Raw genomic sequence first — 21,687 nt, forward strand, 5'->3', positions numbered from 1 at the left:
GAATGCATGTAAATGTGTGAATGTTGAGAGGGGAACCCTTGCTGGGGTGAATAAAGGTTAAATAAATAAATAAATATGCTATACAGGAATCTGATCCTCCTGAGTTCTTCTCCGAGTTCCTATATCTCCGGGACAGATATGTTGCATCTTCAGACACCATTCTCCAACAATATTGTAGGTCCATAAAGCACACAGTCTTGTGAGTGGCCGAGTGTGTAAACGCAAGTTGAAGTAAAGCCAAAATGCTACAGTAGTACCATCTGTACTATGTCCATCTCAATCACTGCTTGACTCCCAAGCTGCGGAGCAAGGCAAAGGAAACCAGTCTGTGTCTGTGCAGTCTTATATCGACAGGTTATAAACTACTGCAGCTCACAACTAAAAAACACATTTCAACTAAAGACAACTCTTCACTCTGAGTTCAAAAATTAATACTGACGATGCTGCTATAAATAGTGATCACAGTTATGATCGCTGTAATGTGCAATAACAAAAGTTAAAAGAACTGAGGTTTGGCAGGGTCGCTTGTGGTGGGGTATCAAGCGCACGCTCTTCTTATCTATTGCTCATTACAGGAACTTATCATCACGGTTGATAAATTCTGGGAAGGATAGTGATGGCTTACTAAAGAATGGAGCACAATAAATAAAATGCTAACAGCAAATCCGAGAAGGACTTGTAGGATTTAACTAGTTTGGCTTGAAGAGATGCTGCTTTGAGGGCTGTGGCATTTGGTCTTCTTTCCTCAGCTCCTCTTTCCTGGGATGTCGCATCCAGTTGCCCTCCCGTTCAGGCCACCGTGCGCCTGACTGATGGACGGCGAGGACTGTGTCTTGCGGAGGTGGCACTCTCGGCCGGCCAGACCGCCCTCCATGATCAGGCCGCCCATCACGCTGGCCTCAATCTTCTCAAGGTCATCCGTCTCTGTGCGTATTTTAGCCTGCAGGAGGCTGATGTATGTCTCATACCGAGTCTTCTGCTCAGAGAGGGGCGTGGAAGGAGAGATGTGTTTTTGAAGACAAAAAGACCAAAGGACAATTAATCAAGAGTCAAACAGAAGAGACCAATAACACAATTTGCCAAAAAACAGGTTGTCTACCCTAGCTTTTAATACCAAGGGTAAATAAAGTGACCCTTGACTCTAAAAATAATACAGCAGACATGTTCCTCTGTCATAATTCGTGGTCTATTAGCTGTTTATCAGTTAAAAAAAGAAAATTAAAAGCAGAGAAATTAACAAAAAGCAACACAAAGAATTTACCTCGTATGCGAGGTAGTGCTCTTTGAGCCGGTACTCCTCCCACTCTCTGCTTTTTGGGTCAGCTGAGGGCAGATTTTTCCGGTGTTCTTCCAGCTCCAGGCTCATCTGCTTCAGCTTGTTCTCGTGACTCAGCAGCTGGTCCTCCTGCACCAATCACAGCGCAAACAGATGCCAGAGGACCCCAAAACAGCCAATCAGATGTAAGCAGATACAAATAGCATATGTAAACTGTGCATGCTGCTGAAATAGACTGTGTGGTATATGCAATTAGTACTGGATGCTGAATGCTGACATTGGTGTATAATGTTTCTTGTGGGATGCAAGAGAAGGAAGTTCGTGTTTCTAATGCGTGCCACCATCTGTGCATGTGCTTGAGTGCGGACCTGGTTCAGTCGGGTGGATGAGGACGGCAGGATGGGCCGACAGAATTTCTTCATGGAGCCGATAGCAGCAGGGAAGGCTGGGGCAGAAAACAGCGCCGCCACCAGGTTAATCCGGAAGATCCAAGACATCATCTCCTCCTCACTCCTGGAGAGAGACAGAAACAAAGACAGAGAACCAATTCATTCAAGTTTTAATGGTGGTATGTTTCATTTTAGCAGGAAAATGATGACAGCAACCGAGCAATTAAAATCATATCAAACATCCAACTAGTTATACTACACACCTACATTTTCAATTGAAAGCTTTTAAGATTTCAAATCTAAATGACAAATCCAACACAGAAACAGTTCTGAAGTCATTCGACACAATAATAGTGTAATCAGTGTTTTGAGGCATGCTGAATATCAAATGAGAGATAGTGCCTTCCATTATCGGATTATTAGTAGGTACTCCTTTTTTAGCACCTTAAACCACCACAGAAATTCTTCTTAAGAGCAGGGCTATTTACAGATTATTCATAGATCATTATGCACCACACACCCTTCTCCTCTACACCTGCGTATCCTCTTAAAACATTCATTCTCAAACCGAAGTAACATGGTTTCATCAAAAATAATGCAAAATTAAAACTTGAAAAAAAAAAGTTGTAAAATTTCGAAACCTAAAATTTTACTGTTTAAGGACAGATAACTTACGGTGCCTGCAGCAGAAAGACTCTCCAGTCTGAGGTTTTGAGCTTCAGTACGTAGGCTCTCTTGCTGTAGTCGGTGGCACGAGTAGCTAAAGCGTGGTGGATTCGCACTGCGTTCTTCAGGTCTACCTCTGAAATGTCGGTATCTGGCTTGTACTCATCCTGGGTAAGTAACAAGAATAAAAGGAAACTGTTGCACGTATCGATGGTGTCCAGATCACTACATTCAGGTTGACACCAGAGTAACATCACCTTATACATACTATCACCTGAAATTAAAAATATTACCCCGATGACAAGAAATAGAAGCTAATTCATTTAACCTTATGGGCTGTTAGTAAAGTCTTCCTGCCAGCAGGGGGAGACAAACACACACTTACACAGACCAGCCTCATTTCCTCTGTAATTGCCTTTTCTATCACCCTCCCTTTCTGGCACACACACACACACACACACACACACACACACACACACACACACACACACACACAGAGCACAGAAGCTCACAGCATCCACCACTGCAGTGACAGCAGTGTGTTTCTATGGTAACAGAGCAGAGGACGAGATGCGGTACCTTCTGGAGATATAAGATCATCCCTTTCAGAACTGCATAGAACTTCTTCCATCCTCGGCGACCCCTTGGAGCTAGGAGAAAAAACACAAAAAAGCTCTTGCTTTATTACTATTTTTCTTTATCATAAAGGATTTGCTAACTTGAGTCAAAAATGTGTGTACTCACTGCGTTTGCCATCCATGTCGGCGTGGCTTTTCCGGGTCAGCACGCCATGCTTGTAGGTGACGGCATTTAGGAGAATGGGAATGGCAATGAAAGGGTTACTGCCGTCCGTTACCCTAGCAACACGTTTACTCCCGCCCTCACATTGCTCCTCCACCAGTTCTGACAGACTCTTCCTCAGCTCCTCCTCCTCACTGCACACACACACACACACACACACACACACACACACACACACACACACACACACACACACACACATTGAAATGTATTCAAGTGCACTTACTTCAAAAAACTTGCATACTACAAATACTTATCCTTTTGATGGGCACAGAACACATACTCACACTGCCCACTCAAGCTTCTCGTTCTTGATCGAGTTATACAAAACCTGTGCAGGCAACAAAAGAGGGGACTTGTGAACATTTTCTTTAAAAAAAAAAAAAATAGACTACTGGGTTGGAATGACAACACAAACTTTAGTCTGTGGCTGAGAATAAATGAATAAATAACAATCAAGCTGACTCAGTCTCCTGTTGCTGTGCTACTTCAGGACGAGATCTGTACCTTTAATAAATCTTTGGGAAAGTCTTTGCTGTTGTTGAGACCTTCTAGATTACTGATAAACTGCTGACAGGACATCTTCTTCCCAATGTTCTGAGGAGAGGAGAACACACCAAGAGACAGAGAGAAATGAACAAACAACAATTTAATGATTTTTTGGGGGGGCATGTGTATGAAAAGATTTTTTTAAAATATATTATTATTATTTTAAAGAAACTGGTGCTTTACACCGAGTTTTATCGACTCCAATGTCGATGCAGATTAGATTCTGTCCACTGGGTGGCAGTGTTATACAGCTGAGGTACTACCGCAGTGGTAGTGCCTATATTAGAACATATCAAGCACACCTTTTACCAGCGTTTTGACCTCTAATCACGATGCCTCATGATTAGAAGGGAGATGTTTCTAACCTGAATAGACACAGAAGTGGAAATAAAACTGATCTGAAACTGATGTGATTCACACATTCCTCCAGGGAGGCTACATAGCAGGCAAGACAGCCCAGTTCCCTTTTCCAGCGAAAACAGAAATTAATCAGGATGTGATCTGACAGGCAGTGGAAAATGTTTTATTCTCTCTTTACTGGTATGATCCACTAATGGTCACAAGAAGATAATACTCTTACAACTTCACTGAATGATCAGTTTTCATTTAAGCAGCATAAATACCAACCAAACTTAGGTATTTAAATACTTTTGTCTCACTGAACGAAAGTATTTAAAAACCTACATTTTAAAAATATGACTTCAATTCTATTGTCAGCTGACAAAAGGAGGAGCATTTGTGAACGAGATGAGTGTTAGTACTGTACGTATACTTACCACCTGCAGGGGCAGAGAGAGACCAGGGGACCAGATATGGTTAGCAGAGGATGGATTTGAAAAGGAGGGAAAGAGATTGAGAAAAGAGAGGATTTTAATTAGAGAAGGCCTATTAAGTAAAACTACTATTAGCAGGAGGGTGAAGAAAAGCAAAGCAAAAAGCCTATGATGGATCATGTTATGAAGACCACAGTGTCCCTGTTTTTAGAAGGGAACAGACGAGACTACAGGAGGAGAGGAGAGACAGAAACAGGTCAGAAACTAGGCCGGGGAGGGGAGAGAGAAGCTGGGACAAAAGCACAGAAAGAGAAGGGAAAGAAGAAGAACTATACCTAAAAGAGGACATAGATAAAGACATGGCATTGCTGACAAAGGCCTGTATTTACACTCTGTTGTCTAATTCAGTTTTCAGTCCTGTGAGGCAAGTCAACAACCTACATGTTTTGGGGACTCCAGACTCATTTTAAAAAAAGTCCCTGCCGGAGGTCCACTTTGGCTATGTTTGTATCTTCCTGAAAATCACCTTTCACTGATAATTACATATAGCTTTGATCTGGATGGGTCGATAATACTGCCTTTGGGAGGTGAAGGACAAGAAATCTTTCACTGTCAAAGCAAATGTGAAAGCTATTTAGCGAACGTCAGCTAGTTTATCTAACTTTGATGCAGAGGTGGGACCAAGTCATTGTTTTGCAAGTCTCAAGTAAGTCTCAAGTCTTTATCCTCAAGTCTCAAGTCAAGTCTCAAGTAATGTCAGGCAAGTCAGAGTCGAGTCTCAAGTCACTGGTGTAAAAGTCCGAGTCAAGTCACAAGTCTGAAATTTTGAATTTCAAGTCCTTTCGAGTCATTAAAAAAAACGAAAAAAATAATGTTGCAGTTATATGCTAAATGTAAATATTAGACCATGTAATTTTTTAATCTGTGTTTTTCTCAACACATGACAAAATAGTGAACTTAGAAAATATACACAAATTGTGAAATTGCACCTCTTTAAAATGCAGCTCAATTAAACCTAGCTCCAAGAATAATTTTCACCGACAGTTCTGAGATAAGCTGCATGTTATTCTTGGATGCGGTTGTAGGACCGGCTTTAAAATCGCATGTCAAAAATATCATACACATTAAAAAAAAACTGCATCACCAACGTAGCCTGGAAAACATTTGCTAGTTAGATGAAGTCAGCTATCTCATCGTAGCATATTTATATGCATATTTATAATCATACGGTTCTTGGAGTGAGTGCATACACTCATGAAGTTTAGTAACTTCCGGTCACTGCAACAAGCCCAGGTACAGTTTACCGACAGATGGGTACAGGACCTTGAAACGCACCGTGTAGAACGAAAGACCATCGTACGTATCATAAGTTTACCAGTCTCACAAATCGTCGTCATAAATACACATTCGTTAACCGTTTATTAATAGGACCTTTGAGCTCAATGGTAATTAATTAGTAGTGGAAATAATTTCTGGTAGCATCACAGAAATGTAGCAGTGACAACAATATTGTATGCTGTAATCGTACTGGACAATTAGTGATACAAAAAACCTGTTTTATCCTGTGAATAAAAGCATATGTTTTTGTCAATGTACCATAATAACAGAAGCGAAACGCAATATTGTGTCAGGACAATTCACTATTTATGCACAATAAACAAAGGAGCATAGCGCGACAATTTCTGTTCAGCGCCAGACTTGCTTGTAACCTATATCACCAATTATGTTATGAAAATGACGTATTAACTACAACAGCAGACTGACCTTTGTGGAAATGCTTGGAGCAGACTAACCTGTGAGCTGGAGTGTTCTGGGACGTTATATTTGATCTTTGAATGGCTGCAATCCAGGCCATCCGTCGCCTGTTTGTCACTTCGGAAACATGGCTCGAACAATTTCTCTTAAACGTCGTAATCCGATAACAACCGATCTCTTTACCCGTCGGCTTCCCGTGGCTGTCATGCGACCGGCTATTGCAGTTAATAATACAACAGCTTCTTGACATTTTTGTGTTTCTTTTTATCGCTGTGTGACTGATTTTAATTGAAAGCCTGCGTGCGCTAGTACTTCTTGCCACGAGTTCCCAGAATCCTTTGCGGTTCTACCCGTGAATGACGTCACATTTTCAATCTCTATATAATATGCGTGTTAAATTTTATATTTGGGGTGAAATTAGAGCTGGGCGATATGAGATTTTTTCATATCACGATATGTTTTTTTCATTTCAGGCGATAACGATATCTATCACGATATAAGCCAAATAACTATATTTGTAAGATTTAAATGTGCCGTTGCTCACAAGTAAAATGTGAAATAATCAGCAGCTTGTTTTTATTTAAATATTTATTTCCCATAATAAGTTCAACAGAGTAGATGTACTTAAGGAACATGAGACTTTTTCAGATAAATAAAGGCAAATATTGCAAACTACACAAAAGGCAGCCGCTAAAGCGTTTAAGTTTCAAAATAGAACAAACGAAACAGACTAAATTGTCAATTCCACTTAGAAACAAAATATTAATTCTAAAAATAAATCTTAGTTTGTTTTACAGAAGAACAGACAAAACTGACTAACTTTTATCAATATCAAATAAACTGAGAACTAAAAGGAAATTCTCAATCTCTCCTTGTTGTATAGCTGAGCTTTTCAAACACTTTTAACAGTTACTTTAGTCTGACAAAAGCCGAATGACGAATTAGCGCTTCCAGTCAGAGACTGAGGCTACGTCCACACGTACACGGGTGTTTTTGAAAACTGAGATTTTCCGTTTTCGTTTTAAAAAAAAATAATCCCGTCCACACATAAAGGCAGAAATGAAGGAAAACGCTGCTATGAACATGCCAAAGCAGCAGGTGGCGCTAGATTCCTAACCGTGCCGAAATGTTGGCCAATCAGAAGTCTAGAAGCCTCGGTGGGAAAAAGTAAACAAAGCTGGGGCATAGAAGCAGAACCGAGTCGTATGTGTGGAGGGACAGTAACTGTGTGTATATGTAAGCATTTAAACACTGCAGAGAGTAGAATTAACAGTAACAGTATTGTAGAAATTCATTTCACCGAAACAATAACGTGGCGCACAGTGTGACGCATGCTCCAGTTTATTGTATTTCCAGACTTGCTTTCGGCACAATTTACAGTGCACGCTACTCTGTTTTTTGTCAGACTTGAAATAGCCGAAATACCTTCACACTACGGAACTTCTATGGCTCTTCCGTTTGACAATCTCTCCGGCATTGGAACCATCATCTGTTTTCTCTTCGGTCACGCTCGGTTGATTTTTCTAGTCGGCACACTCATTTCCTCCATTACCCGCTGACTGCTTCCCAAACAAACACACGTGCGGCTTGGCACTTGTGCTGTACGTAACAAGCCACGCGACGTGACGCTGCGGCTGTGATTGGTTCGGCTCTGCGCTACTTAATTTGGATTGGCTGACCTTTTTTTTTTTTTCTTTGAGGACAAGAGCGGCGAGGTCTATCGCGATAGCTTAATTTCTCTATCGAGTAAAAGTTATATCGCGATACATATCGTTATCGTTCTATCGCCCAGCTCTAGGTGAAATATCAAGTCTTTTCAAGTAAACCGGTTCAAGTCCAATTCAAGTCCCAAGTCATTGGTATAAAAGTCCAAGTCAAGTCACAAGTCTTAGAACATTTTTTCAAGTCAAGTCTAAAGTCATAAAATTAATGACTCGAGTCTGACTCGAGTCCAAGTCATGTGACTCGAGTCCACACCTCTGCTTTGATGCATTCATTAGTGTCAGGGTCACTGTAGTCAGTGTTCTAGGGCAGCAGCAACAAACCAGTAACACTTTAGTTAGCGTTCCTTGTTCTGATGGGACTGAACAACTAACCAACATTTTGTTAAAGCTAAGCTTGCAAAAACAACAGGTAGATAGCAGACCTCACAGGTGGGCTTTCTATAGCAATATGAAGTCACATGAAGAGTGATTTAGACAAATGAAAGGTTGTTAATTCTGGGAATCAGAATGTCAGAGAAATACAATACATACATGTCCATGCAGATCTGTGTTGAGCAGCATGAGGGCGCAGGTCAATGTGTGGGCTCCATCTGTAAAGGGACAGTACACATGGCTGAGGTCCGCTAAATGTCACACCACTTCTTTCCAAGCACACACACTCATATAAAAACAATAGTGTACAAAATCAATGTACATACAGTTTTTCAGCACACGTCTGCAGTGCTGCACAAAATATATCTACACACTCAAATAATATCATCTGGTGCTATAAAGTGATTTGCAATAGTTACATTTTAAGAATTGAAATGCACCAGCTTCATCACTGCAATGCAAAACTATGGGCCATGGACATTTAGTCAACTGTTTTCTACATGGACACCAACAACAGCCATTTTTTTTTTGTCTTTTTTCACTTTCTGATTATAATACTGTTACCCTTGATTATCTTTATCATCACCTTCACAGCTCTGACCTTCAGAGGTGGGTGTCTGGGGGTTACAGTGGCAATAGCGTCTGGAGAAATGGACAAGGACCCGCTCTCTCTCCTGGGTTTCGCCCATCAGTGGAAAGGCCTTTAAGAAGTTCCTGCCACACATGAACAACCTTATGAAACATTTTTCTCAAAAAAAACCCAAAACTTCAACAGTTAGTCCTGCTTTTTAAAACTCAGGTCATTGTGGCATAGTGCAGTATGGTACAGGTTCCACATCTAAACTGTAAATAAATCAGAGGGGATCAGTGTCAAAATCATTGATTGATTTGTCAACTGACACTTTTGTTAAACAACAAAAGCATATTATTATCACAGATCTGAGCATTTTCTGTTTTTGTTAACTGTGCTAAATTTAAAGTTATTGGGCATCTTTCTTTGCCTTTAGACAACAATTCTGATGGCAAAAGAGCCAAACGGGACAGGCAAAAAAAAAAAAAAGTTATTATTCTAGGGAAGCCATCTTGGTAGCTGACATCTTTTTTTCAGATTTAGATACAGATGATGCATCTAAAAAATTTTTTTTCAGAATTCATCACTTTGGCTGAATGTACTTTGAAGATCCAGAATATGTAAAGATCCCAACAGTACCAAAATGAATGCAGGATGTCACTTTTCATCAGCATTGTTCACTCAACTGAAAGTCCTGCACTGAAGGCAGCAGTCTGAGACAGCAACATGTCAGATACAAGACCGTGATGTACTCTGCAGCTGTCAGCTACACCAGCTAACTGTACTGAGCACGACAGCTTGATTAACACAAAGCTAATGTGTTGTGAAGAGGGAATGTGAAGAACACACACAGCCTAGGTGCATGCACTAATAGCTCTACCATCACACATTCATCACCTGCCAGTGCTGAGTGGGCATTACCTCAGGGCGCGATCCAGCGACAAGCCAGAGAAATCAAAGAAGCTCAGGTACTCTGATGCCACCATCTGGCTGAACTCATTACTGCAGGGAGACAGAAAGCACATCAACAAATGTTATATAAATGTTTGATAACACTATGTTACAGCCACGACTAAGGGTGTAACTCCCCTGTGATTAAACGGAACTTCATTATATTTTATTTCAAATTACAATACAGTTATATTTACCAACAAAACAGTTAAAACCTGACTTGTTGCGCCCTTATTTTTGTGTGCCTACTGGGAAATATTTATAGATAATGGATACACATTCAGATATGAACACACATTGAGGAGTGTTTAATGAAACTTTTTTCTGTTTTGTTTGTTTGTTTGTTTGATTTTTACATCCATCATCTTTGTGTCTCGTGGATATGGAACACTTGTGGCAAGCCCACAAACCTCCCTGTATTGGACCATCACACCAGAGTGTGTGTGCCTGTGTTAACTGTCTGTATGCATGCTCACTTCTTGCCCAGGTGTCTGGCCACATCGCAGCGTTTGAAGCCCTCGAGGTGATAGAGGCGCTTGGCAAGCCTCTTCGCAGCCTCACAGTCAGCTCGGCAGCCATTGGCCAGAGTATCCGTGCTCCCGTGTTCCAGACTGCCCAAATCACACTCATCTGAGTCAGACAGCCCGTCTGTGAGGTTGGCATCGCTGAGGAGGAGAACACACACACACATGTAAAAACAAACACACAGTCGCACACACAAGCAGGTACCCAGGGTAATGAATGGAACGCATGCCCATTATGGACACCCACTCACTCACAGCTAAACAGAAAAAGCTCAACTGTGAAGCATAAAACTCAATTACATAAACATATGCTCACATGCACAGAAAAACAAGTCAAATGAGGTTCAAATGACTTGTTATGGCAGTGACCCACTTTCACTGTCACTTAATGTCCTACTTTGATGCAGTGGATATGATGGCTGATTATACAGCTGAAGCTGCTTTCACCTGCCCCAATCTCCTCTAAAAAGCCCCACTAATCTCAGACCGTGGACCACTAAGATAATTAGAATTAAAGGGCTATATTAAAGGGCTATAACATAAAGAAAACCCTTTAATTCTACCCTTCTATTTTGGGAAAATGCAGCTGGGAAGTTAGTAAAGTAAGCTTCTCAGAAGTGACCAAGTAATGCTCCTTCCCTGGCCTCGATGGTAGCTTTCCCCAAACACCCAAATGTGCTAGTTAAACGCCCTTTGCAACCTCCTTGTCTATCAGTCAAATGTCTATTCCAGCTGTGAATGAGTCTGTGTGAGAGTATGAAACAAGGAGTTTATGCCAAAAACAGAATGCACTTAGTCACCCCTGCAGGAGTAATAAAGGTGAAGAACAGATAAAGTGAGTGTTGAGAACACGACAGAACGTGCTGTTTTCAGCGTAAAGTAATAACTTGCACAGGCTGAATCGATGACAGATTTCCAACACTATGCACCATGGTAACAATACATGGTAATGTTTCAAACTGAAATGTGTTAACCGTTGCTGGAATATACCATTTTATAAGCAGCCTGAACTGATTATTAAGCTCTTTTCTATTTCACCCAAGTGAGTTACTCATTTAAGCTTATGCTTAAACATAAACTAAATAAATAAATAAATAAATGAATCATACTTTCAGCCAGTAAAAGCCTAAGTAGAAGGATGTAAAACCACTGCAGGGGAAAGCATGCTCAACAGGCCTAAAGCTGCATAAATATCATTCATGCTCTGATCCTAGTGATCTAACACAAATTTGATGTTTATATGAATAAAGTCAACTTCATTCAATTTATTAGAAGTTCCACATGTATTGTCCAGGGCATCGATATAAATGGAATACATTTGACAGGGGTGGACGGGCATAAAAGCTTTTAGCCTAGTGATTTAGCACTGTACATTAAATTGGGGGAAGTAAAAACTTTTAATCTTTATATACCTTTTATATAACCAGGAAATGGAGCTCTTCAGATTTAGAATCTCTTAGGCAAGAGCTTCCTGGCCAACACAGAAACATTAACCTATGATTAACCTAACATGTTTTTGATTGCAGGGGAACCCAGAGCTGACAGACTGAACAGAGAAGGCCCATGCACAGGTTGAGACATAGGACCTTCTTGCTGTGGGTAAACAGTGCTAACTTGCTTAACCATCATGTTGCAACAAAATGATTTTAAAAAACTGACACAGCAGCAGGAGCTGATGTTCTGACTTTTTAATCACTAGTATGGGTCATGCTTCAGAAAGACACTAAATTATACATTTTGCAAAATGAAACTTAAAAGCATCTTTCATCAGACCCTCCCTGTCTGGCAAACGCAGACATATTTCAAACACTGCACTGTCCAGCTTGTAAAACAGGATTTGGCGTTACAGAGTTTTACCCTGAGGACATCAGCAGGTTTCTGAGGCTTTCAGTCACAGAAGACACTACATAACTTCTGAGTAGCACCATGACAGCTAGGCTGAGTCTCATGCTACAGTTGGCAACCTTTAATAAATAAGGGCATTACTGCAGGCTGTGATGAAGGCTACTGGGGGCTGAAGGAGAGTTTAACAGTCTGTTTATTCAAACAAAAGGCCCCACATGCTCTGTGGCTGTTAAACTGTTGTAAAGACAGCATAGATAATCAATGCAGAGTATTAATTAGTGCCCTGCTTATGTATTTATGACTTACTGTGGCAGCTTGACTGATGTTATATCCACTGTGCTGCACTGCACTACATACTTTGCACACTGTTATGCACGCCAGAGTCAATCAGTGGGAAGCTGTGTAGCCTTTTTACTGGCATCTTAATAAACAGTGAGGATTGTTTTTGATTCCAAGTCATTTCTGTGACTTCTGTGTGTCGATAGAGACTTGACATTTCTCCACATGTGATGTGCACGTCTGTAAGACACTTGCTCCATCCAGACCCCACAGGCAAAGTATTGGTTAAAAGACAGCATAACGCCCATCCATGACAAAAGAAAAAAAAAAAAAGCAAATGGAAATGATACACCACTCGCATGTTTACCAGCATCCTGATGACAAATGAGGTACACGCATTCACCTCCGTCAGTCTCAGCAGCATTTCTTCATTTCCTGCTGGTCTCTGGTCTCTGCATCCGTGATGCGCCGCCAGCAGCCCCAACAGATGATTCAGATGTCTTTGCATAATGTGATCAGCCCAATTTCATTACCCTCGTAAATTCAATACATTAGGCACTGCTGTCGTAAAGGATTAGTTGGTTACTATGGATACAGCGGAAGCTAAGTGTCCCACGCTACAGGAAGAAGAATGAAAGTGGACAAAAATCCAAAGCTACAGGCGAAATCACAAATGACTAGTTTCCATAGCTAAGACTCAGTCCCCTGACTTCACGCACTTTAGCTGACTGTGTGCTACACCCATACAGCTCAGTACCACAAAGGACTCTGATTTCCCTGCTCCAGGCAAGGATCCACTTTCATGTCTTGGCTGATTCATTAATCTCATAGAATCATCATCTGGCCCTTGATCTGCTGGGGCCAATTTGCCTTGGTAGCAACAGACTATTACCCCCATAAACAGAGTACCCAGAGTCACAGGATACATAAACTTCTTAACCACCAAGAGTTGGGTCATACAAACTTCTCCAACTTATCGTAGCAAAGCATCACTTCCAAGAATGACAACGAGATTGCAGATAAAGCCAGCAGAAAATGGCCACTGACAGCGTGCAAAGGCTCAGCCTTGGGGACAGGGTGGGGAGTTTCCGGGAGGAGTAAAACTAGCTGCTCTTTGAAGTGGAAAAGGGGCCATCAGATCTGGTTTAGGGATGCGATTAAAATGCTTCCTGCACAGCTACCCCATAGCCAGCTCCTCATCAATACACAACTCTCACCCACAAAAGCTTAGTTACTTGAGACACAAACAATTAGATGAAGGGAAAAAATTCATAACAACAGGCAAACATGTTGATATACACCTAATAAAATGAGTGTGCCAGACCATTAAAACAATATCCAGCCTGGTGTTAGCAGTGAATGTGCTTTCGCTTGTCTGATCATATTAATTCACTGCATTCAGAACGTCCTTATAAATCATTCAAAACTCATATCAGTCGTGGGGCTAAATTGCTAAAACGATGCCAGTCTCCCTCCCGTGCAACGGTCTCTGGCACACAAACACAAAATATTAGTGAGAGGGACACAGTATTAAGTGTCAGCTATCTAGTGCAGGTCTTTTGTGAAAAAGACACTCAGAGTTACTGAGGGCCAAGTGGCACACAGCAAAGCTATTAGTCTATGTGAAGGCACAATTTTGTATCCCCAGGCCAGTCTTATTCAGTCAGTGTGACCGCCACTCAGTCTGCGCTCGTGTCTGTGTGACTGTGTCATACTCAGAGCATGATAGGACATGTCTCTGACTCACATGCTAATCTCTTTAGCTGTGTACTACCCGTGCCCACAGCTACAAGGTGTGTCTGTGTAAGGTGTGTGTGTGGGTGTGTGCATGAGGGAGGAAGCGGAGGGTCCTAAATACATCTTGGATGAGTGTAATTACCAATTATGGGGTAAACCAAATTGTAAAATTCTGTGATTTTACAGGCTCTTCTTTTGCTTTTATATAGCCTACACTGATCTATGGCCAAAGTGATGTATAGCAGTAGAAGTAAAGCTCTGTGTGTAGTTGTGCAAGCGTGTCAGTGAGGTCATCTGTTTCAACTTTTAGATTGAGTCTTGGCAGAAAATGAAACTAAAAACAAATGTAAGAACGGAACCTAATACAAACAACAAAGGCACCTCTGTGAATAAAAACACTCGTTACCATTAGTTCAGTGAACCGATGACAGTAGCAGCCTTTACTGTTTATTAATAAACAAACAGAATCACACACATTACTGATATTTGCTCTTTTCCGTAGGGTATAACACTGGTGGCTGCTACAACAAATCAGCCGTACTGATTTTATAAGAAGCAGGCAGGTGACAGCAATCAGGTCTTTGGCTACAAACCATTTATTACATATTTTAATACATCACTAGAACTGAATCCAACAATAACTGATTAAGACATTAATCACTTGATCAGTAAGCTAGTGATAAAGTGACTTATTTTTAATCATTTTCCACTTAATCAGAGGGGTGGTGTTTTTAGTTTTGGCTCTTCGTTTCCTACCACTGTAAACCCATCAACCTGAACTTGGCAGCTTATGATCTGTCATATCTTCAATTAAATACTGAACTGAACTCTGCTGTACCCACGACATCAAATAATCTATCTAGCAATAGGTGAATTATTAAAACAATAATAATAATAATTCCAGCAGATTTGTTTTTTTTTTTAATTCAAATGAAAAGTAATAGCTAACCCAGTCCAGCACATCGTCAGCCACGTGCCACATTAGATTAAAATACGGTTTGTCTTTTTCTTTTCTTTTCTACCATAAATATGCCTTTCTATGAATATTATTCTAGTATCATGGGAATTTTTCGCCAGGGTCAACTTACACCACAGCTACCTCACTATTTCCATTTTGCCACGCAGCATAATTGTTAATGTACCCACCCATCTGGAGATCAGAGCTTTAAAAGAGTTTAGAGAGATAAAGCCAAGCTTACAGGAGTTGCAGCAAAAAGTCGAAGTGAACATCATATTCCTCTTTCCACATCTCGGATCTTGGAAATTAGCGGTTAAAGGCGTGCTACGGTCCGACCGCCTCATCGTCCAGTATTCGGTGAACTGTGCATCGGCCCGGCTTGGTGATCTAACTTTCAGCCAAGTCAAGTTCTATAAAATCGCAGCGTATTCAGAGACGATCAGTGACACTGCTGTGTTATTCCACTACAACGCGAACATGCACGGAGTGTGTTTGGAGGGCTTTCCTTGAAGTTTCTTGGTTGGTCTGAAAGCTCCATTGAAGGGAGGATGTTGGGGGCGGAGCGAGCACTGGACAGACTTTCTTTCTGATGAATAGCGCTGTTCCTAGTGGTGGCTTTACAATGGCCCTGTGTGTCCCAGCCAAGACAACTTCCTCTGCATTATAGGGCTGAGAGCCAGCAGATCAGTCCAACGCCAGCTGGACGTCCTGTTTTCTTAAAGTTCATTAAGTCGCAAGCAGTTAGTAGATGTGAGGATTTCTGTGCATGCTCAAAGGTAAACGTAAAGCCACCTGAGCTTAATATGACAAAATATGACTGGTTGGCTCTACTTTGCAAGAGTTTATCACCGGATAGAGAAAAATCCAAGCATAATGTCCATGTGTAATGAACAATGAGACATTTAGCTAAAAATATCTACAGATATAACAGAGGTTAAAAAGAGGTGGGAGACTGATGGTTGCTATGTAAATATAATTTAAATGAGACAAAAATAACCCATCATGTAAAGCACACAAAACCACAGAGTAATATTAGTACATTTGCTAGCTAGAACACAAAGGCCGCTTTCTGATCTGATGGAAAGAAGCACAGAAAAAGAAATGACAAGTGTGGTAGGACTCGACTTAAGAGGTCAAAGAAGTGCAGGAGACTGATGCTGTCCAGTGTAGCAAGTGATTTATTCACCATTTTGTAACCCAAACAATATTTACAAAAAAACAAATAAGAAACTCAACTCTATAATTAACTCAGTTCAAATAAACATAACTGAACTTAAATCAACAGACATTAAGGTCAAACTGCACACAGCTACACTGACCTGAACCTTTCTTTCTCGAAACACCTGAGTTCTTCTGCTTAAAATAGTCCACTTAACCAAACAATTTCTCCTCTGGACTATTCCATTAAGTAGGTAGGTAAGATGAACATGATTATATTCAAACCTCTACTACTCCTCTTTACTGGCAACATAAACTCTGTGGTGTAATCAATACATATTACAACAATAAATCTATTTCTTCATAAACCCTCTAAACTCAACTTTATTAAATTATAAGAGTTCTTCCCCTTCTGCACTTGGTCTCTTCCTGTGACCTCAGACAAACCCAGAAGGTATAAAGCAGGAAGTAAAACTACATCTCCTCCTTTTGTTTCTGGAAGACAGGTAGGTAAGGTAAGTTCTAAACAATACCAATTAACAGTTGAAATAAATAACATGTTAACTTAACAAACTTGTAGGAATTGATTTAAACCAAGATGTTATATTATATAATCTGTAAAAGTGCAAAACATAAACAAACCCGGGATAGTAGATGTTTGCCTATTGCAGACCATATATGAAATATGGTTAAATCAAAACAAGAATGTTAACTAAGAATATAGACAAATGGTCTTCTCACCCACTTTATCACAACAAGCATCTGTATTGATAAAAGTAAAAAATCAGGAGATAGGGTGTGGAAATCTTTTTAAAAAAGCTATATATATTATACACTTTATTAAGTAGACCTGTTCTACAGGTGATATCTAATCAACCAGTCACAGGACAGAAAGTAAATGCATTTACACATGTAGACGTGGTTAAGACGACCTGCTGCAGTTCACACTGAACATGAACGTGGTTGTTGATGTGTTTCAGAAACTAATAATCTGCTGGGATTTTCCCACACAACCATTTCTAGGGTTTACAGAGATTGGTCAGAAAAAGAGAACCTGTGCAGTGAGCAGCAGCTTTCCCTTGATGAAAATACATTGATGCCTGACTTCAGGAGAATGGCCACAACTGCTCTGAGCTGATAGGAAGGCAACAGTAACTCAAATAACTACTTGTTACAATCAAGTTGTGCAGAAGAGCATCTCTGAACACACATTTCATTGAGCCTTGAAGCAGATGGGCTACAACAGCAGAAGACCACAGAATACGTGCCAGCTAAGAACGGGTGGTGTAATGGTGTGGGGGCAAGATAGACAGCGCACAATGTGCTTTGAGGCAGCAGCCAAGAAAGCTGTAGTCCGCGTCTGTGAATACCCGTGTGTACACCTGTGTGCATACCTGTGTGGATCAGCATGCTTGCATTCCAAAGGTTTCTCCATGTAACGATCTGCTAGGGAGTGTGGGGAGCCACAGCCCCGTCCTCCAGGGTATGAAGCAGGTATGGAGGAGATCAAAACTCCAGACATCCAGAGGCCCCCAGAACACAAGAGACCAAGGAAGACCAACAGTGGGGCAGCCGCGCCACTGTCCCAGTAAGAGCTGAGGAGAGTCCCAGATGAGGGCTCACTCAGCAGCCGCGGAGCAGAAGCCAGGGGGAGTTGCAGTGACGCGCCCGTGAGCTCCGCCGGCAGCCAGCTGTGCCTGAGTGACCGAGCCCCAGGCCGAGAGGCCGGGGGCACCCCACCTCCGAAGTGGCCCGAGCGAGCCCCAGGCTCCAGGCCCCGATAAGCGGCCGCCAAGGAGTGAGCCGGTGTGTACCCGGACGCCCACCCCCAGACACAAAGAACCACCAACGCACCGACACCTGAGGGAGTCCGCCACTGGAAGGGAAAGTGGTGGTGGGTAGAGATAGGCCTCCAAACCTTGGAGGGCCTGAGATGTCCCCAGAGAGGTGGCGTCTGATACCCAACCTGACATATAGACACAGACATGCAGGCACACACAGACACAAACATCCATTCCCACCCTCATGCTCTCATATGCACTTACTCCACACTCAACCAATGTGGAGACAGACATAAAGAGACTCTGTCCCCAAGCGTACTCTACGAACCGGGTCTAGGTACCCTTCCCCCCCTGGAGGGGGGAACTGCACCCAGACCCGGTGGTGTTACCCTTTTCCCTGCGGTGGGGAGAGGCAGACCGCCCCGACTCCGCAGCAGCAGGGAGGCCCCACACTCCAGACCGCAGTCGGACGGCCAACTCCTCCTCCTAGCCCCCCCGCTCCAGCAGGCCGCAGAGAATGGGGGTGAGAGAAGACTCCAAACCTCCCTCCACCCGCTCATTGTAGTGTTGATGCATGTGTGTTCTAAGGTGCAATTAAAACCCAGGAGGGCATGGAGCTACCTGCCAGAGAGCAGCAGGTAAGCGCATAGTCCCTCCTGCTAGCCCTCAATGTCTACGTGTATTTAAAATTGAGAGGTGGGCAAGGTGCATCTAATAAAGTGGCTGGTGAATACAGACAACAACAGTGGCCAGACTACTGTTTTTACACATCTGAACACTAGTCACAAGTCTGTGTTTTTTGGAGAGGCTTCCTATGACTCATGGATAACCTTTGTCATTCACACACAACCACACAGACAGCAGAATTTATAAACCTGTTGTAGCACAAATATGATGCCGCAGCCAACAGCACGTGGGGAAAAAAAAAAAAAAGATTCAGCTTTTCAGCTGATGAGGTTTTAGAAGCGAAATGTTGCCTTAAAAACATGTAGCTGATTAAAACAAGCTCTTATTTTATGCATTTTAGTCAATCAGCCAGTGAAGCTTGACTCAAAAAGAACTTTGAGCTCCACCTGCTAAGTTGCAAACATAAGTGAACTCAATACATAAAAAGCCTTGCAAAACAATTTCTTAAAATAGTCTGTTTACCACTCACATGCGCAAACAGAGGTAAATTGCACTGTTTGCTGTTTGCGTCTTACTCTAAGAATTTGTATTGTATTTGAGCTCTTAATAGGAGTTACTATTACTGTTGACTGCAAGCCCAATTAAACATTGACAGTTGCAAGCCACACAAGACAACGACTGATTGATGATTTAGATGAAACACTGATGCACCCACAAACTGAGGAGAGAATAGAACAACCTAAATTTGTCAATCATTTATACCTTTATAAACACAGCATAGCTAAATAATACAAAATGACCAAGAAATCCTTCGATCAGTAATAACAACAAAATGAAAAAGGGTGAAAACCTTTAGCGTAGTTTACTGTTTCCATCTTACAAGCTCTTATTCACACACAGAGAAACACACAGGACTCAAAAACCACCTACTCAGCTGTAAACAATGGACAATGGTGACCTCTTTTGGCTGGGTGAGACTAATTATGTTCAGGTGTGGGATTGGGTTTAGTGAAACACTAAACACAGCAGCTTGATCTGACAGCAGCTAAAGATTACCATCTGCTGTAAAATCAGCTACAGTTTGAGCAGTCATGCCAAGAACTGCGCACAAATGTTTCATATGGTCTGCTTTCTCTTCCACTTAGCACATACAGGAAGTGCTGACAAGACGCCTCAGAAGAGAGAAACCCATGGTTAGAAAGACATAATTCAGCAGACACAGTCACTTCTACAGTAGGGTTGTGGGATGTGTCATAAAACAGAGTTGAGCTATAAATAGCCAGGGATAAATATGCTGGTGCTGAAACTATTCAGTTACCATGTGAGTCTGTGGTGAGAGGGTGAAAGAGATTTGTTTGCAAACCTTTTGTGTACGCATCTATTTTTGTGTATGTGGGACTGCATGTGTCCATATCACTGCCTGAGTGTGAGCCAGGAGAGGATAATCTGCAGGATGTTTCAGCAGTGCTATAGAACCTCACTAAGGGTTTTATTCCCAATGTGATATCCTCAAACATATGTGTGTGTGTGTGTGTGTGTGTGTGTGTGTGTGTGTGTGTGTGTGTGTGTGTGTGTGTGAGAGAGAGAGAGAGAGAGAGAGAGAGAGAGAGAGAGAGAGAGAGAGAAAGATTAAGAATATGAAAGACGGATATAAAGGACTCCCATATCTGCATCACTGAGTGAGCTAGAATGTGCGAGCATTAAACACAGTTTTTGTTTATGCATGCTTCTGGCCCACATGTCTTTCATGTGTATGTGTGTTTCTGCGCTCAACACTGTGTATGAAAGAGGTTAGTCCATGCAGTAGAGCTGCTTCTCTGATATGGAAACAAACTGCCTGGCTTTTATCTGCTCTGCTTGATCTGTTAGGCTTGTGAGCCACCAGGAGGAATACGCATACACAATGGAATCACATGTATTCATGCAAATGTTCAGCCATAGAACATTTGTCAAACACATTCATATATGTCCAGACACTGGATCTTTTTTCTTGAGTATTGCACTGCGTGTGTTTGTTTTGAGGGCATGGATGCTCTAGCGCAGTTTGCATTATCACATAATCAGCCTGCATCTAGTTGGCTTCACTGCGTAGATATAGCCTGCTTTATAGTAAGCTGCTGGACAGACAAATAGACTGACCAACAGAGAGTGTGTTTTCATGGCGATTTTAGTCTCCTCTGTGGATTAAGGTTAAGCTTCACTCATGGTCCCCACAGAGCACAGAGCAACACAACTCGTGTGAAGTAACAGTGACTAAGTAACCAAAAAAAAGATGCAACTGACTGTCTAACCCAATGACTGACAGGCTGACAAACTACACAAGTGTACAAGCTCAAAACTAAAAGCCAGGTTTGCTGACTAAGAGCACTGTCATCTCATATTTGCATGTACTGGTTGGCATGCTTACAGTATCTGCTGTACTTTTTCCCTGTTCCTGTGGCCAGCTGCCCATTTCACTATCTTCACCCACTGATGTCAGAATAGACAGTAACAGTGGGAATAATATCTGCAGAGAGGGTTTGGCTGAGGTAAGATTAGGTTTCTTTGCACCACATCAAAGCTCCAGCTACAAACGTTGAAGGCTAACTTGTGGACAGGCTGTATATGCACCAGGGAAGGGATGTCAAACATATGGTCCAGTAAATGGTCCATTTCAGCCCACTGGATTGCATTGTACAACATGAAAACTTCAAAGAAGGAGGGCATACATTTGGGTCTTTTAACTAATTTTGTCAGTTGGGCTCAGTATATCACACTAAAGTAAGTAAAAGATAGGTAAGTTATAGATAGACAAAATTAGGTATGTGTGTGTGGGTGGGGGGGTTAATGTTTGCTTCCCATTTAATAACAGAAAAGTGCCCGTTTTTTGCAACTTAGTAATTTTCTCTTTTTTTGTGCTTTTTTTTGCCATTTTATAACCATCTGGATGCACCAAAGTCCCTCTGAATCAT

The 21,687-nt window shown here is 41.7% G+C and overlaps 1 protein-coding gene across 2 annotated transcripts in view; it reads right to left on the minus strand.

Moving 5' to 3' along the window:
• Window positions 1–447: 447 nt before the first annotated feature.
• The window catches only part of psd2 (pleckstrin and Sec7 domain containing 2), a 37,530-nt gene continuing 16,290 nt past the window's right edge, over window positions 448–21,687 (minus strand). The window contains exons 4-15 of one of the 2 annotated variants that reach the window (XM_085288443.1): window positions 10,304–10,492; window positions 9,798–9,878; window positions 8,892–9,019; window positions 8,465–8,523; window positions 3,640–3,729; window positions 3,420–3,463; window positions 3,076–3,266; window positions 2,911–2,981; window positions 2,341–2,498; window positions 1,645–1,789; window positions 1,262–1,405; window positions 448–976 (exon numbers count right to left, since the gene is read on the minus strand). In XM_085288443.1, the coding sequence (XP_085144569.1) occupies window positions 746–976; window positions 1,262–1,405; window positions 1,645–1,789; window positions 2,341–2,498; window positions 2,911–2,981; window positions 3,076–3,266; window positions 3,420–3,463; window positions 3,640–3,729; window positions 8,465–8,523; window positions 8,892–9,019; window positions 9,798–9,878; window positions 10,304–10,492 (1,531 nt within the window). In that variant the 3' untranslated portion in view covers window positions 448–745. The remainder of the gene's footprint in view (window positions 977–1,261; window positions 1,406–1,644; window positions 1,790–2,340; window positions 2,499–2,910; window positions 2,982–3,075; window positions 3,267–3,419; window positions 3,464–3,639; window positions 3,730–8,464; window positions 8,524–8,891; window positions 9,020–9,797; window positions 9,879–10,303; window positions 10,493–21,687) is intronic. The other variant, XM_085288451.1, reaches the window with a different exon arrangement.

The sequence above is a fragment of the Mchenga conophoros genome, linkage group LG2 (assembly GCF_057382185.1).
Source record: "Mchenga conophoros isolate Kocher_MC1m ecotype Shallow Benthic linkage group LG2, M_conophoros_male_GT1.1, whole genome shotgun sequence".
NCBI lineage: Eukaryota > Metazoa > Chordata > Actinopteri > Cichliformes > Cichlidae > Mchenga > Mchenga conophoros.